The sequence below is a fragment of the Leptodactylus fuscus genome, chromosome 3 (assembly GCF_031893055.1).
Source record: "Leptodactylus fuscus isolate aLepFus1 chromosome 3, aLepFus1.hap2, whole genome shotgun sequence".
In the NCBI taxonomy this organism is placed as follows: Eukaryota; Metazoa; Chordata; class Amphibia; order Anura; family Leptodactylidae; genus Leptodactylus; species Leptodactylus fuscus.
The window spans coordinates 235,416,767-235,435,793 of NC_134267.1; the positions used below are offsets into that span (position 1 = coordinate 235,416,767).

At 44.3% G+C, this 19,027-nt stretch overlaps 1 protein-coding gene across 1 annotated transcript; it reads left to right on the top strand.

Annotated features, from left to right (window-relative positions):
- The first annotated feature begins 342 nt into the window (after nucleotides 1-342).
- LOC142196956 (taste receptor type 2 member 4-like) lies at nucleotides 343-1,308 on the top strand. The gene has a single exon (XM_075266929.1). The coding sequence runs from the start codon at nucleotides 343-345 to the stop codon at nucleotides 1,306-1,308; it is 966 nt and encodes a 321-aa protein (XP_075123030.1).
- The last annotated feature ends 17,719 nt before the right edge of the window (nucleotides 1,309-19,027 follow it).

Here is a 19,027-nt window from a genome sequence, read left to right on the forward strand (position 1 = left end):
CAAAAAAAGTGGCTCAAAACATTGTTTATATCCTTATAGAACTCAAAATCTGTCTCCAATGAGTGAAGGAGTTAACATTGACATGGAAACATATGTCGTTTGTGCAGGATTTGCATTCAGCTCTGACGTAGACGTGGTAATTTGCTCCTATCTAAATTAGGGTCCAAATTTATTATAATTTTTGTATAAAAAGTGATGGTTGTTGTTGCCAAATTATTATTTGCATCACACAAATATAGTCACACGCAATAAACATTGCCAGAGAGCCATACATCAGATAAAAAGTTGCCAGGAAGAATCCGATCAATCGTTGCACTGTTGACCGGAGAGAAGACATCCAAGATGTCCTGGATAGAATCAGTCATAGTCTACGCCATAGCATTGGCCGAGATTTTTTGTGGTTTGGTGATCAATGGATTCATCACCGTCACCAAGCTGATGGACTGGTGGGAAGGTAGAAAACTGAAGCCCTTTGATAAGATATTTTTAAGCCTGGGACTCTCTCGAATACTCTTCATGGCTCTCATCATCTTCAATATCATAAACCGATTCTTCAGTCTGAATTTTTATGACATCAACGTTCTCAACTGGATATTCAATGCCGTCTATTTATTCCTTGACTTCTCCAGTCTCTGGTTTGCCATGTGGCTTTGTGTTCTCTACTATATCAAGGTCGTCATATTCAAAAACACTCTTCTCATTCGCATAAAGCTAAAGATTCCCGAACTGGTACGGTACATGATTCTGTCCTCGTTGTTCGTATCTTCACTTTCGGGAATTGTTTTTGCATACAACTATAAGTGGACATTAGATGTCATGATCCCTCCCAAGTACATGGAAATGAATACAAGCCTGGATAAGCAGATGGCCTACTTAATACCGTCCTACTTTTTAGGCACTTTTTTGCCTTTCCTATTGGTCAGCGCCTCGACTTCGTTCTTGGTTGAAGTTATTTTCGTTCATGTGAGACGTCTAAGTAACAGCGTAACAAGTTTCACTACCCCCAGCATGGACGCCCACCTCTCCGCTATCCGTTCAGTGATCATGATTGAGGTCATGACCATCCTTAACTTTATTGTCTCCGTTCTGATTCGCTTTGACTTCCATGACACCTGTAATAAGGGAATACTGTTTTTGTTTGCCGTTTTTTACCACGTAGCCCACTCCGTGGCACTCATTGCAGGGAATGCAAAACTGAAGAAGGCAACGCTCAAGATACTCCATTATTTTAAGAAATGTGGCACAGCCAGAAAACCTCAAGTCAATGCCGGTGTAGATACCATCACAACGCAACAGACCAAGAAATGAGAAAAAATAAATTGTGTCGCCTTCATCACTATAGGATATGTTTGATAGTTATGTTTTTTTGATTATTTTTAGTGAAATCTATATTTTTAATGTAAGGGGTTTTCAAAAAGTTGGCCATGTGACCAATGGGCTTGATATAAATTCTTGAAAAGACCAAAGCAGCCATGTTTTCTGTTGTTGTTAGTTTAGGCCCAGCAGGGTATCCAATGCGCAGGGAAGAGAAAATCAGGCCCGCAGCTTCTTGCCCGTACTAGGCCGACACTTCAAGATGACCGCCGCTCCAAGAGACACACAGCGTCTCCAGTCTGGCCTCGGGAACTCCCAGCAGTCGGAAAGCGGGATGACACCTAGCCAGTGATCGGCAGACCAGGGTGAGTGAAGGAGGAGCCGGGCAAGCCGCCATTCCCCGTGGATAAAGCTTTTCTCCTGGGTACGCTGAAGCCAAGATGGCCACTCTGTCCTCCTTGTGAGTAGGCCTCAGAAGTCTATAACCCCATAACACATCCCAGGACATATGAAAGTGCTTCTAATATAACACAAGGGGTGGGGAATACCCCTAAGAACAGGGACACTTGTTTTTTTTGTGGCCATGAATGTCAATGTTGTTGAGATTGCTGCGGAGCTCTGTCTTACATGTCTAGTTGCATCGCTAGCTGGCCACACCCCCAAAGCAGCCATGTTTTCCAATCCATGATAACCCCTTTCATTTCAACAACCATTCTCCTCTTTGTTTCTCTGTTCAACTTATCCAGGTAACTTTAGGCATGGAATCACATAAATCAGCCATATTATGTTTTTTTGTACAGTTACTGCCAAACCCCAAATAAAAATTCAATTACATTGACGATACAAATTTTAAAAAAGTAAAACTGTATAAGAAATGTATAAATAGAAAGTAGAAATAGAATACCAATAAGTTCATTTTTCGGTTGAAATAGGATGAAAAGCAAAAATTATTAGAATTTGAAAAAGTTTGAAAGTGGTGGTGTCTGGGTAATGTTTTTGGATGTTGTTGCAGCCAGATATCAACTTGTATCAGCTACAAAGCTGTAACAGCCAATAGAGTGCTACAACCAGGGGTGAACCTGCCTTTTTCGCCACCCGAGGGGGACGACAGAAAGCTCCCCCCCCAGGAGGAGGGGGCGGATCGGAGGGGGCGGGGCAGAGTGAAGGGGGCGTGACGGAGCTGCATTAGCAGGCAGAGAGCAGGCACGGAGAGGACCTGCTCTCTGCCTGAGCATGAGGGGAGGCCGCTGGAGCAGCGCTGCTCCAGCGGCCTCCCCAATCCACCGCTCGGTGACGCTAAGTCAGTCCAGGACAGCTTGTTCTGGACTGGCTTAGGTAAGCAAAAATGCTGCCCTCCCGGGGCCCTGGCATAGCACCGCCTGAAGCGGTCGCTTCAGGTTGCCTCATGGGAGGTGCGGTGCTTGCTACAACCTATAGTGAAGAATATCTTAGTTCCCTTAGGCTGAGTTCACACGGTGTTTTTTTGGGCCAGACTTTGACGCGGAATCCACATCAGAAATTGGCTAAAAAAAAAACGCCTCCCATTGAAATCAATGGGTTCCTTTTTTCGCGAGCAGGACGTCTGCCTGAGACACTCCCTCCCGACTAGGCCCACTCATCCGGAGCAGAGTGCTGCGACTGGATTCCGGTGCACTCCAGTCCCGGTTACCCATTTTTTGGTCCGGATTTTGAGACAGCCCCCACATCAAATTCTGGACCGAAAATCCCTGTGTGAACTCAGTCTTAGGGTCTAGGTCAACTTTGGCCTTAATGAAGAGAACAAGATCTGATTTTTCATGTTTGTATTCTAGAGGTTGTAATTTTTTTTTTTTTTCCAACTTAAATGCATAGTTGTTTTTTCAGTACTTTTTAAATTATATATAGTAGGTGTCATGTCTTAGTACACAGACATTAGCGTGTTAAACTAATTAGCATTTTGTCAAAAAACATTAAAAACAATTGCAGCTTTTATATACGTATTTATTATTATTATTATTATTATTATTATTATTATTATTATTATTATTATTATTATTATCAAACAGTACTTATTCTAAACAATGCTAAAAATTACTTGAGTGGGTTGTTCCGGATGTGACAATACCTAGTGTACTGTTTTGTAGGATATGTTTGCAATAAAGTTTATTCTAAAGGAAAAAAAAAAAAAAATATATATATATATATATATATTGATTTTTGCATAAAATTAATGACTTTATTTATAATTTATTATTTATAATTTAATGTAATCCTATACATATACCTATATATACTGTATCGATATTCGCTTTTCAAAAATAAAAAAGTGTGTATATTTCATTTTTGTTGTTTATCCCCAAAAAATGTGCAACTTTTTCCATGCCTTGAACACCAGATAATTTGCAAAGTGTAATAAATTTGCTCCAATATCTTTGTACTCCTATTACACCCGACTTTAGACAGGATCTAATAGGACACCAATCTGTACGTAATAGATAGCAGCATAAAAAAAATTGCAGTATATTGTACAAGTGATCAAGTCCTCTAAGTGGATTTGAAGTAAAATATAGTTTAAAATGTTTGTTTGTGTATCAGTGTAATATACTTAACGCATTAAAGGCAATTATTTTCTACATCTCCTCATCCACCTATTATACTATGAGGTCTGAAAAACGCCCAAAATATAATAGGTTCAATTTCACTTCTATCTGAACAAATTCAGACCAAAATGACCCGGAGAGTTGACTCATCTAATCCCAAGATTATGGCTGAGTACACACTGGGTTTTTGGTCCGAAAACTGAGGCGGGTAGCTGCGACTAGATGCCATTGCAGTGCACCAGCATCCAGTCGCGCACTCCGCTCCCAATAAGGCCCAATAAATGGGCTTAGTCTGGAGGAGGGAGTGTCTTCAGGAGGATGTCGCGAGGCGAATCGGCCTGAAGAATGAGCATGTCAATTCTTTTTTCCGGGAGCCAAACAAACGGCTACCGGAAAAAAGACCTGACTGGCTCCCATTGATTTCAATGGGAGCCGTCTTTTTGGTCAGGGTTTTGAGGCGAAAACGGCCTGACCAAAAAACTCTGCGTGAACTCAGCCTAAGAGAATCTAAAGAGGTTCCTCCATCTTTACTGGCTGCCTGAGATGGTCAAGACTTTGAGCTGGATCTTTTCATCTCAGCTAGAGATGGCTGATCCTCCCAAGATTTATTTTGTGAATATTTGTGAGATTTGCCACTAGTTTAGTCTGGAATTGCTATTAATATACCTTGAGGTTTCTTCAGACCCCAGAATATAATAATCAGAGGCCACAGGAAGGTGCAGAAACATGGTAAAGTATCATACTCAACTTTCTTTGCCTCTCTTGGGTTTCCTCATGGCCTTTGATGTTCTTGACACCCCAGGGAGCCCCAACTGGAGGAGGCCCAAAACTGAACACTGGAAACCATGAGGGAGCCCTGGAGAGGTGGGGGAAGGTGAATAGGATTTTTAATTTTTTTTTTCCACACCTCCCTGGTTTTCCAATGACTATACTCTGAGGTCTAAAGAATCCCTTAGAAAACCAACTTTAACATTCCCTTCATGATAAATTTTCCTTGAAACTTTGGTATTTCTGGAGTTCTTTGATTTTTCTCCCCGCCCCATCATTCTTTAAATTATTTATTTTTTGGTTTATAGCAACGAGACATGCCCTGTACCCGAATTGGGAAAAAGGAGGTACATGATCTATGCAATTTATTTTGACTGATCACTCGTACAGTATACTGTATACATATCTAATATTGTAAAGCTCCAAGTCTGTTTTTTTTTTAATGTTTTTATGACCTTTCCTTTTTACTTTTTTAATGTTTTTTGAACTTCTGTTTTCTAACATTGGCAAATGTTTATGTGATATGCACTGCTTTATATCAATAAATTATCCCGGTCCCTATTACCTACTTCCTCAGATTTAAAAAAATAAATAAAAAAAAATCCGGAAGTGGTTAAAAACTGATTTCAAATGGTCCAGATGAAAACTCATTGATTTCAATGGGTTTTGAAGTTAATACTGTAATCAGTTTGTGCCATTTCCGTCTGGTTTCAGGATTTTTGTGCGGAGAAAAGTTAAAACTTACCCCTGGTTCACATATGAGTTCGGTAATCGGTTTGTTTAGTTCACATGGGGACCACCCGAACGGACTACCGAACGCACTGGCAAGCAGTGTGCAGTGAAAGCAGACGGACCCCATAGACTATAATGGGGTCTGTGTGCTTTCCGTGCGGTGTCTACATGGAGCATACGGACAGAAAAGTACTTCTTGATCTACTTTCATGTCCGCATGACTTGTGAGAACCCATTATAGTCTATGGGGTTCGTTCGCTTTGACGGCACAGCGCTTGCGCTTGTATTCTGTCTGGGAGGTCTCCATGCGGACTCTCCCCGAACGGAATACATACTCTAATATGAACCAACCCTTAATATATAAAAATGAGTATTTGTCTCTCTGTCTGTCTGTTCTTTATTCACGACCAAATGACTGGACCGATCTTCACCAAATTTGGCACACAGATACACCAGGTGTCCGGGAAGGTTTAAGACTGGGACTCAACGTACCGTTCCGGTGATACAGTATTCCCAAAACAATGACTGGCATTAGCCAAACCTGCAAGTCTTTCACTCATATTCCAACTGCCATACACACGGTCACTCCACATGCACGATCCAACACTGATATCCAAACTGAGATACATGCATCAGAGGATTAGATTCGTGCCTCAACACACAGTAGCACATGCCGGAGGATTAGATACACAGCTCTGCACATAGTACCACATGCCAGAGGATTTGATACGCGGCTCTGCACACAGTACCACATGCCGAAGGATTAGATACGTGGCTCAGCACACAGTCTCACACATCAAAGCTTTACTCCGGCTCCACCTCCATAGCAACCCAACTATTTTTCTTCACTGCTGTATGTCAGCTTTAAAGGGACAGGGCGCTGTAGATGACACTGTTACACAAGGTCACATTTACACAGCTTCACACACACATTCACACAGCTTTACTCCAGGTATCCATAACAACCGATGCAGGTTTTTCACATATATACACAATATATGTAAATAAATCTTGCCCGCGGGAGGCAGTGTACTGTATTTACTTCTTGGAGCAAAGTGAACATTTTTTTTTAAAGTGGAAATAAATAATATTAATTTCAAGGTATAGGGTATTATTTTATTTAACTTTAGGGACTCAGTGGACATTATTATTTATTTTCAATATCATCATGGTGTCAACACACCCCATATTACCCTGTGGCCCTATCACAGGCCTCAGCGGTCCCTCGGAGCCACTGACATCACACAGCAAGCCGGAAAAAGTAGGAAAGTGCACTGGGGAGATCATCTGATGCGGCAAGCCCTGGAAAGATGAGGGATTTTGAGTATGATTGAGTATGAGGCCGCGTCAGGTTCCGGTCCAAAATACGGGTAGCTGTGACTGGATGCCAGTGCAGTGCACCAGTATATAGTTGCGTGCTCCGCTCTGGATTAGGACCAAACAAGTCTATGGGGTCTATTCGGGAGGAGAGAGTGTCTTCAGGGGGATTCGCGAGGTGACTCCACCTGAAGAATGAGCATGCCCATTGTTTTTTCAGGGAGCCGGAACAAACCGTTCCCGGCAAAAAGAACTGACCGTCTCCCATTGATTTCAATGGGAGACATCTTTTTGGTCAGGATTTTGAGGTGGATACGGCCTCAAAATCCTGACCAAAATACCCAGTGTGAACTCAGCCTTATAGTATATTTGTCATTTTGAGCATCCCTGCCCCAGCCTTGGTCTCTGTTCTGCGCACTTTCATAAAAAGTGTCAACCAGGGTTCAGAAGAAACAATACGGGGCATCACTGGAGCAAGAAAGAGCTGTGGGCCAAAAATCCACTGTATATACATTAAAGGTGTTGTGACATTATGGACACATTCCCTCTCCACAGGACACAGAATAAGTGTCCAATCACTGGAGGACTGATCGCTGGGTCCCCCTAAGTGCTCCTTGTGTGACCGACTCTCCATTTACTTCAATAGGACTGGTGGGGGCTGTAATGTCTGGCAGCGATCAAAGCCTCATAGAAGTGAATGGAGTGTGCCCAACGATCGATTGGACACTTATCCCCTGTCTGGTGGATAGAGAATAAGTGTCACTAGTGGCCTAATCCCTTTAAGGTGATGATGATACCACAATAGTGAGCCTCTTAATAGGCCAAATTCCATATTGAAGATGTATTACCGTATATACTCGAGTATAAGCCGACCTGAGTATAAGCCGAGGCCCCTAATTTTACCACAAAAAACTGGGAAAACTTATTGACTCGAGTATAAGCCGAGGGGGGGGGGGGGGGGAATGCAGCAGCTACTCAAAAATTAAAAAAATTAAAATGGCCGGAGTTTTTGGGTGCAGTAGATGCTGGGTGCTGGGGAGGGGGTGTTTTGGTTGTCTGTCTGCCCCTTCCCTGAGCTTGAGGACTGTTTTTTCTTCCCCCACTTGGAATTCAGCCTGGCTGAATATAGGGGATCTGCAGTGCTGCTATTAACCCCTTCCCGACGGAACAGGAGCACTGCAGATCCCCTATATTCAGTAGACCGGGCGCTGTCAGACACAGAGATACCTAACGTGTATGTGTTTCACAGTCATTTTCTACTTTTGTATGTATCCTAGGGAAAAGAGAGATTTACAACTTTTATTTTTTTTCTAAATCTTTTTTTTTTTTTGCACTCCTTAACCCCTTAACGACCGGCCCATAGTAAAATTACGTCGGCACTTGCAGGTCCTTCCTGACTGCCCTATAGTAAAATTACGTCGGGCAGTCAGGGAAGGATTCCCTGTCAGTGCCGATGTAATTGGAGCGGATCTTAGCTGTATCTGACAGCTAAGACCCTGCTCCATTACCCCCCATCGGAGGGGGCTCCGATCGGGGGGTTTTAACCCCTTCAGTTCCGTGATCAAACATGATCACGGAACTGAAGCGGTTCCGTGACGGTGCCGGCCAAATCGGCACCCCCCGCGGCGAGATCGGGGGGTGCCAGTGTCTCTAACATGGAGCCTGGGGTCTGGCCAGTGACCCCAAGCTCCAAGAGACCCCCAATACCTGGTTGATCCTGCCGCTTTAAGAGGAAGTCAGACGCAGGCAGCCCCTGCGTCTGACTTCCTCCAGACGCTGCAAGACACTGACAGCTGTGTCCTGCAGCGTCTAATAGAGAATTAGTGATGCTTTTATCAAAGCATCACTAATTCAAGTTTTCTAAAGTAAAAAGTGTAAAAGTAAAAAAAAAAAAGTGAAAAATAAATAAATAAAGTGTCTGATAAAAATGAATAAAGCTATAAAGCCCCAAAATTCCCTTTTTTCTATAGAAAATGAATTATATTAAAAAAAAACTAAAAGTTAATAAAAACAATACATATTTGGTATTGTCGCGTCTGTAACAATCTGAACAATAAAACTGAAACAATATTTAATGTATACGGTGAACGTTGGAAAAAAAAAACGGAAAAAACCCGCCGGAAGTAGTGATTTTTCACTATATCACCTTACAAAATATGCTATAAAAAGTGATCAAAAAGTCATAATCACCGCACAACAGTACCAATAAAAAGCGCACATTGTCCCGCAAAAAGTAAGCCCTCAACCAACACTGTCAACCGAAAAATAAAAATGTTACGCCTCTCAGAAGATGGCGATGCAAAAATCACTGATTTATGTCCCGAAATGTGTTTTTATTCTACAGAATTAGTATTGCATAATAAATACTATAAATGAGGTATCGCCGTAACCGTACCGACCCGCAGAATAAAGGGAACATGTTGCTTATATTGTACGCTACATGGCAAAAAATTTAAAAGGTAGAATGCAATGCCAGGATTGATTTTTCTTTAAAAAATCCAGCAAAAAAGGGTTAATAAAATGTATTCAATAAGTTGTAGGCACCCAAAAATGGTGTCATTACAAAATGCATCACATCCCGCAAACAACAAGCCCTTATATGGCCACGTCACCAGAAAAATAAAGAAGATATAGCATCTAGTAATGTGAAGACAAACAACCCCAAAATCGCCAAATCATTAGAACACAACTGGCTGCGGCAGGAAAGGAATATATAAGCTGTGCGAGCGGATATCAGCGGACACCCCAGATTTACAGCTTACGAGGGAAAAGACACCGGAAGTGACCCCCTAAGTGACCCCCAGAGTGACTCCCCCAATCATGGGACATAGTAGGGAATGTGGTGTTTGCAATGTCCTCTGCACCGCTTATATATTCCCTCTTCACCATCCGCTGTGCAGTCACGTCTGGGATACTAATACTCACTACACCCCCTGATAAATTCTTTGAGGGGTGCAGTTTTCAAAATGGGGTCACTCCTTTGAGGAATCAAGTTTTCTGGTACGTTATAGGCTCTACAAACATGACATGGCGTCCGGATACCAAACATCTGAATCTGTACTCTAAAAGTCGCATAGCACTCCTTCCCTTCTGCTCCCTGCTGTGCGCCCAAACTGCAGTTTATGACACATGTATGACACATGTATGACACTGGTGTACCCGGGATAATGTACGTAATGTCATATGTGGGTATAAACTGATATTAGGGCATAGCCGGACACAGAAGTGAAGAAGGGTTATTGGGTTTTTGGAGCACAGACGGTTTGGTTTTTGGATGCCATGAGGCTTTTGCAGAGCTGAAACGCCAGTAAAGTGGAATCCCCTGATATGTGACCTTAATTTGGAAACTACACCCATGAAGGATTTATCCAGGGGTACAGAGAGCATTTTTAACCCCCAAGTGTACAGAATACTTGAAGGGGTCTAGTTTTACAAATTGGGTCATTTAATGGGAGTTTCTGTCATTATGCCACCTATTCCTGTCTGCAAACATAGCTTGGTACAGGAAAAAATCACACACTCAAAATTTCCAAAATTTGCTTATAAACTTGATAAACTTGTAAATTGTCTAAGTTACTCAAATATGCTAAAATTATTTCAAATATGCTTGAAACACAAAAGGAACATTTGGAAATATATAACTACTAACTTTTTTGCCCTGTATTATTGTGTACTAGAGGGAGGACCCGGCTTTGCACGGGTATATTACATTTTATGTTTGTGTAGTGGCCCCATAAGAATTGTCCAGTTTTGCACTGGTGTATTTTGTATGTGGTTTGTGTGTATGTCCATAAGCGTCATGTGATTATGTGTATCTCATTTTGGATGTCAGTGAAAAACCTGTGATCAGTTGTTATGGATACCTGGAGTAAAGCTGTATCTAATCCTTCCCCGTGTAGTACTGTGTTTAGATGCAAGTATCCAATCCTTGTTGGTGTGGTACTGTGTTCAGATGCACATATCTAATCCTCCCCGTGTGGTATTGTGTGAAGAGGCGCGTATCTAATCCTCCAGTAAGTGAAACTGTGTGCAGACGCGCATATCTAATGACTCTGGCGTGCGGTACTGTGTGCAGATGCGCGTATCTAATACTCTGGCGTGTGGTACTGTGTGCAGATGCACGTATCTAATCCTCCCCTGTGTGGTATTGTGTGAAGAGGCGCGTATCTAATCCTACGGCATGTGGAACTGTGTGTAGACGTGGGTATCTAATCCTACGGCATGTGGTACTGTGTGCAGACGCGCTTATCTTATCCTCTGGCGTGTGGTACTGTGTGCAGACGCACGTATTTAATCCTCCCCTGTGTGGTATTGTGTGAAGAGGCGCCTATCTAATCCTACGGCGTGTGGAACTGTGTGTAGAAACGTGTATCTAATCCTACGGCATGTGGTACTGTGTGTAGACACGCGTATCTAATCCTACGGCATGTGGTACTGTGTGCAGACGCGTGTATCGAATCCTAAGGCATGTGGTACTGTGTGCAGACGCATGTATATAATCCTATGGCGTGTACAACTGTGTGAAGACACGTGTATCTAATCCGTCCATGTGGTATTGTGTGAAGAGGCGCGTATCTAATCCTATGGCGTGTGGAACTGTGTGTAGAGGCGTGTATCCAATCCCCCGGCATGTGGTACTGTGTGCAGATGCGCATATCTAATCCTATGGCATGTGGTACTGTGTGTAGACGCGCGTATCTAATCCTCCCCCGTGTGGTACTGTGTGTAAACACGCGTATCTAATCCCCCCCTGTGTGATACTGTGTGCTGAGACGCGTATCTAATTCTCTGGCTTGTGGTACTGTGTGCAGAGACACGTATCTGATCCTCCAAAGTGTGGTATTGTGTGAAGAGGCGCGTATCTAATCCTTTGGCGTGTGGAACTATGTGTAGACGCGCGTATCTAATCCTACTGCATGTGGTACTGTCTGCAGACGCGTGTATCTAATCCTATGGCGTGTACAACTGTGTGCAGACATGCGTATCTAATCCTCTGGAATGTGGAACTGTGTGTAGACGCGTGTATCTAATCCTACGGCATGTGGTACTCTGTGCAGACGCGTGTATCTAATCCTATGGCGTGTACAAATGTGTGCAGACGCATGTATCTAATGCTCTGGAGTGTGGAACTGTGTGTAGACGCCTGTATCTAATCCTTCAGCATGTGGAACCGTGTGCAGACGCGTGTATCAAATCCTTCAGTGTGTGGAACTGTGTGCAGAAATGCGTATTTAATCCTCTGGTGTGTGGGACTGTGTGGAGACCCGTGTATCTAATCCTCTGGCGTGTGATACTGTGTGCTGATCTGTGTATCTAATCCTCTGGAGTGTGGAACTGTGTGTAGACGCCTGTATCTAATGCTTCAGCATGTGGAACCGTGTGCAGGTGCACGTATCTAATCCTATGGCATGTGGTACTGTGTGCAGAAGTGCGTATTTAATCCTCTGGTGTGTGGGACTGTGTGCAGACCCGTGTATCTAATCCTATGGCGTGTACAACTGTGTGAAGACACGTGTATCTAATCCTCCCCTGTATGGTATTGTGTGAAGAGGCGCGTATCTAATCCTACGGCGTGTGGAACTGTGTGTAGACGCGCGTATCCAATCCCCCGGCATGTGGTACTGTGTGCAGATGCGCGTATCTAATCCTATGGCATGTGGTACTGTGTGTAGACGTGCGTATCTAATCCTCCCCCGTGTGGTACTGTGTGCAGACGTGCATATCTAATCCTTTGGCGTGTGGAACTATGTGTAGACGCGCGTATCTAATCCTACTGCATGTGGTACTGTGTGCAGACGCGTGTATCTAATCCTATGGCATGTACAACTGTGTGCAGATGCGCGTATCTAATCCTCTGGAATGTGGAACTGTGTGCAGACGCGCATATCTAATCCTCTGGAATGTGGAACTGTGTGCAGACGCATGTATCTAATCCTATGGCGTGTACAAATGTGTGCAGACACACGTATCTAATCCTCTGGAGTGTGGAACTGTGTGTAGACGCCTGTATCTAATCCTTCGGCATGTGAAACTGTGTGCAAATGCACGTATCAAATCCTTCAGTGTGTGGAACTGTGTGCAGAAATGCGTATTTAATCCTCTGGTGTGTGGGACTGTGTGCAGACCCGTGTATCTAATCCTCTGGCATGTGATACTGTGTGCTGATCTGTGTATCTAATCCTCTGATGCGTGTATCTCAGTTTGGATATTAGTGTTGTATTGTGCATGTGGAGTGACCGTGTGTATTGCAGTTGGAATATGAGTGAAAGACTTGCAGGTTTGTATTGGCTAAGGGGGGGGGGGGGGCACTGTGTTTGGAATGCTGTATCTCAGCAACGGTACGTCCGAGCGAGTTGGAGTCTTGTTTTAAACCTTCCCGGATACCTGAAGTATCTCTGTACCAAATTTGGTGAAGATCGGTCCAGTCGTTTGGTTCGCATTAGAGTACAGACAGACAGACAGACGGACAGACAGACAGACAGACAGACAGACAGACAGACAGACAAGAATTCATTTTTATAAGATAGGGAGATATGTGAGATATCGCAGCTAAAAATGGAAAACATTGAAAAATTTTCAAAATTTTCAGCATTTGCGAGTTTTTTAATAAATTTACAGAAGTTATATCAGTCTAATTTTACCTTCCCAGTAAAGTACAACATGTCACGAAAAAACAATATCAGAATCGCTTGGATGCGCTATACTGTTACAGAATTATTCACTGATAAAGTCACACAGGGCAAATTTCCAAAATTTGGCTTGGTCATTAAGGTCCAAAACAGGCTGGTCACTAAGGGGTTAAAAAAAAAATAAAAAAAAAAAATTGCTGACTCGAGTATAAGCCGAGGGGGGCTTTTTCAGCACAAAAACTGGGCTGAAAAATTCGGCTTATACTCGAGTATTTCAGACCCTAGAGTATAATAATCGGAGAACCATGGGGAGAAAAACATAAAAGATCTCTGTATTCACATAATAATCTTTGTAGAGATGAATCTTGAAACGCGTCAGCGGCTAAGATGCGGTACTGACAGCGTTTTTTACGTTGTCTTTCCTTTTGTATTTGTTTTTCTAATCTTTTGTATGGAGTCTTGTATGGTTTTCATGGACTGAATAAAAGAAGAATTTTTTAAAATTTAACGGACAAGTGTTGCGGATTCATCTCTACAAAGATTATTATGTGAATACAACGTTAGCCTTGAAAGTCCCGAAGGCATAGGATCGTGCACCTTGGACGAAAGTAAAGGGTGAGCTATTATTGACTTTATATTTTTTTGAATTGATAAAAGATCTCTGTTACTCACCTATCTCCCGTCTCCTATGCTGTCGGCCTCCAAAGTAGTCGATCTTCAATGACGTCAGACGTCACATGACCCGGGACGCAGGCTGGGGTCATGAGACGTCAGACGAATAGGCCGAAGCCTGCCTGGATCGTGGAGAGGTAAGCAACATGTTTCTTACCTCTCCTGGGCCGCCAATCATTATACTCGGGGGTCCGAAAAAACCCCCAAGTATAATGATAGCAGTGGTAGCGGCTGTCACCAGGCCCCTGATGTCCCGGGCCCTGTGGCATCTGCCTCTGCTGCTATAGCGGTAGTTACACCACTGGAGGTGGGATAATAGTCAGTTCCCTGGGGCAGGCACCCTTCCACTTAGCTGGTGCAGTCTTTCGTTTGTGTTTTGGAAGCTACGATATGCTAGCTGCCGGCGATGGAGTTACAAACATCGGGGTTGATAATGCCCGTCTTCATACATTTCACCCACTATATTGTGCACTGGTTTATAATTTTTTATACTCTGCTGAATTGTTTGATACAGACTATTTGCACCTACCAGGTTTACACTGGAAAGCCTCAAAATGAGAAGATAGAGGTGTAGATTGTTACAGATCACCTTCAGCTCTGTCGGTTAGTTAGTGGCAGATAGGGCTTACAAGCAGCTCCATGTCACCAGACCCTGGACTCGTAGAACTTGTTCACATCTAAATTCGGTAATCCGTTTGGGGAATCCACATGGGGTCCTCCCCGAACGGACTATTGAACGCATTAGCAAGCGGTGTGCAGTGAAAGCACACGGACCCCATAGACCAGGGGTTCCCAATACGTCGATCGCGATCTACCGGTCGATCGCAAAGGACGTATGGGTCAATCGCGGGATGCAGGGATCCCCGGTGTCTGCTTGTTCACAGCGCAGGCTGAAAGTCATCTCCGGACACTTGCAGGTGGGACCGCCGCAGCCCTGACTGCGAACGAGTGAAAGGCCCCTGCACTCATTCGCAGTCAGGGCTGCGGCGGCCCCGGCCTGCCAGTGTCTGGAGATGACTCTCAGCCTGCGCTGTGAACAAGCAGCACCCCGGCTTCTCCCTCCATCCCTAAGAGCGGGGAGCGCGTCATCCCCCAGAGCTGCTGCCCGGTCTGCAAGTGTCCGGAGTGTTTGTTCACAGCGCAGGCTGAGAGTCATCTCCAGATAGACTCTCAGCCTGTGCTGTGAACAAGCAGACACCAGGGATCCCTGGGCAGTCGCCTTGCTTCCGTGTTGTGGGCATTCTGTGGCTTCCCATCATGCTGAGCAAGGACCGTTACTAGGCAACCACAGAATGCCGCTGCCTCCTGCTCTCACGCTCCAAGTGTGAGTAGCCCTGCCATAGACTATAATGGGGTCTGTGTGCTTTCCGCTCAGTGTCTGAAGGGATCATGTGGACAGGAAAGTACTTCACAATCCATTTTCCTGTCTGCATGATTCATGCGGGCAGCGCACGGCAAGCACACGATCCCCATTATAGTCTATGGGGTACGTGCATTTGGTATTCTGTTTGGCGGGTCCCCTGCGGACTACACCGGATGCAATACCAATGCAGATGTGAACCAAGCATAGTTGAATTGTGCTTTCATTTTACTTTATAACTGGATGATTATTGCCAACCAAGTAAACGGAGCTGCACCAAAAGCCGCCATGACCAGTGAGGTTCCCATCCTGGACATACCCAGCTAAAAAGACATGTAAAGTGAGGACACATAGTACTTGGTTCACACTGGCGTCAGGGTGTCCATTGTTCTAGTTCCTCAGAGGATCAAAAATATGGATAAATGAGTATACACTCATGGGGTCCGCCAGGTATTTGCTGTTTTTAACTGAAACCACTGGACAAAAAAGTTGGACTTGTGTAATGCCGTATACGTTGTAACAATATCTATTGGTATCATTGAGCTGTATTATTATAGAGGACACAATGGCCTCCCTTCTTCTGCTGTGCGCTTGCCTGGCGATGTCAGACTATCCTGTATGCGTTTCATAGCCGGCATATTCTCCATGTATTCTGATATCTTATGTTACCCGTCATCTCCGGACACGACTGCTTGTGACTCCTAGACTTTGATTTCACGATGCAAATATGGATGCAAAGTCACTGACTTGTAGCTTGTGCTAAAACTAGTTTTGCATAGTCAACAAAGTAACCGCAATGTAGAGAACATTCAGACCTAAGCTCTATCTGACAAGTATCTAACCCCAAGTCACAGACACAAGGCTTATCAGTATATATAGAAAGCCCCAGGTATAACATGGAAGACAAGTATAATGTCTCACATTCATCTCTATCTCCTGAGGAGCCCCCACCTACTGCTGCCGGGAGATTGGGAAAGTAAGTAATGCTACGTAATAGGAGGGAACGTTGTCTATAAAGGACCTGATTGTATTTAACGCTGGATAATCAATGAAAAAGTGATATGCGGCTCACGACGTAGTCTGTTCTAAGTCATAGACACATTGCAGATTGAATATGATTATGTGATAGACACAGGTAGAGTGACTCCGCTCTCCGACTCCTCTCCTGCAGTCTCACTCTTATCTACACTAATACAGGCAGTGACATAACTAGGAATAGCAGGGCCCTAAGACGGACGCCCTCCCAGCCCCCTGACACCACCCCCACACATAAACCACATTCCTGAACTATTATACCCCATGGTGGCCCCTGCACACAGAATTATGCCCCATAGTGGCCCCTGCACACAGAATTATGCCCCATAGTGGCCCCTGCACACAGTATTATGCCCCATAGTGGCCCTTGCACACAGTATTATCCCACATAGTGGCCCCTGCACACAGTATTATGTCCTATAGTGGCCCTTGCACACAGTATTATGCCCCATAGTGGCCCCTGCACACAGTATTATATCCTATAGTGGCCCCTGCACACAGTATTATGTCCTATAGTGGCCCCTGCACACAGTAGTATGTCCCATAGTGGCCCCTGCACACAGTATTATATCCTATAGTGGCCCCTGCACACAGTATTATCCCCCATAGTGGCCCCTGCACACAGTATTATGTCCTATAGTGGCCCCTGCACACAGTAGTATGTCCCATAGTGGCCCTTGCACACAGTATTATCCCCCATAGTGGCCCCTGCACACAGTATTATGTCCTATAGTGGCCCTTACACACAGTATTATGTCCCATAGTGGCCCCTGCACACAGTATTATATCCTATAGTGGCCCCTGCACACAGTAGTATGTCCCATAGTGGCCCCTGCACACAGTATTATATCCTATAGTGGCCCCTGCACACAGTAGTATGTCCCATAGTGGCCCCTGCACACAGTATTATCCCCCATAGTGGCCCCTGCACACAGTAGTATGTCCCATAGTGGCCCCTGCACACAGTAGTATGTCCCATAGTGACCCCTGCACACAGTATTATGTCCCATAGTGGCCCCTGCACACAGTATTATGCCCTATAGTGGCCCCTGCACACAGTATTATGCCCCATAGTGACCCCTGCACACAGTATTATGTCCCATAGTGGCCCCTGCACACAGTATTATGCCCCATAGTGGCCCTTGCACACAGTATTATGCCCCATAGTGGCCCCTGCACACAGTATTATGCCCCATAGTGGCACTTGCACACAGTATTATGCCCCATAGTGGCCCCTGCACACAGTATTATGCCCCATAGTGGCCCCTATACACAGACCCCAGGAGAGGATACAAACATGAAAAACACTTACTTATCTCTCCCTGGCTCCAGCGGACTCCCTGAATATTTCTTCAATGTTGGACCAGACATCACCTGACCCAGACCAGTGGTGTGACACATAATGACGCTAGCTGGGCCACGTGACATTTGTGACATCACCAAACAAGCTCAAAGCCTGCCGGAGCGCAGGATAGGTCCCCTCACCTTGCCTGGGCCTCCGATCATTATATTCCAGGCCCCCAAGTATAATTATAGCAGTGTTTTTGGGGTATGCGGGCCTGCAGCCTCACTTACTGATCCCCACTCCTGCTCACAGTCGCTTCTGCTTCCGATGTCCCAGGTCCTGTGGAACTGTCTACCGCTGCTACCTCAGTAGTTACTGTCACTGTCACTGGCCTAGGTGTAGAGGACGTCCTCTTGTCACTGTCACTGGCCTAGGAGTAAAAATATCCTTAGAAAGTTCTTTGTATTGTCCCTTCATGTATTTGTACATTGTTATTAGATCTCACCATAGACGTCTTTTCTCTAAACTGAATAACCCCAAGTTTGTTAACCTCTCGTTGTCCTCCAGTCCACCCATTCCCCTAATCATTTTGGATGCCCGTCTTTGCACTTTTTCAAGTTGTGCACAATATAAGTGTAGCCGTACCAGTGATTTGTATAGAGGCAGAACTATGTCCTTGTCATGAGAATCTAGACCTCTTTTGATGCATCCCATAATTTTATTTGCCTTGAGACATTGTAGTTGCCCATCATTTTATGTCTGGGGCTGTCTATATATTTGTTTAGCACACATCAATAAAGTTATTGTATTTTAGATTTTGTTCAGCCATCTTGTTTGCTTGGAGTTTCAGCAGTATCTTTATTGTTAAAGGGACCTCAAGAGAGTCAACAATTTTTTTATGTTTAACTTTTTTTCATGAATTTTTGGTGATTTTCTCAAAAACTTTCCATGTCAATAGCTACAGATGTAGCAGTTAAAGACCACATTTGGCATGATGCGGGCACAGTATTCTGCACTTGCTTTGTGCCACGTAAAAGTGCAGAAGTTGCCTGTGAATGTAAAGGAAGTGCTGGGGGGTGTCTACTATGCCTGGCAATTGCCTGGTCCTGCCTGGCAATTCTTATGAATAGTTAGGCAGCACCTGCCTCCTTCCCCCTCCCACCATGTCCACACATTCAATGTTATTAAGTTACTCTTTTTATACAATATAAGGCTCGGTTCACATCTGTTGACATCAAGTTTCCATTCGAGGAGTCTGCTTTGGGACCCCGAAACGGAAACCCATATGCATAAAATAAAGAGGTTACCTATGGAAACCCACAGACACCATAGACTA

Bases quoted from the DNA above. Each gene is read 5' to 3' on its own strand.
- LOC142196956 (XM_075266929.1), top strand. From the start codon at position 343: ATGTCCTGGATAGAATCAGTCATAGTCTACGCCATAGCATTGGCCGAG.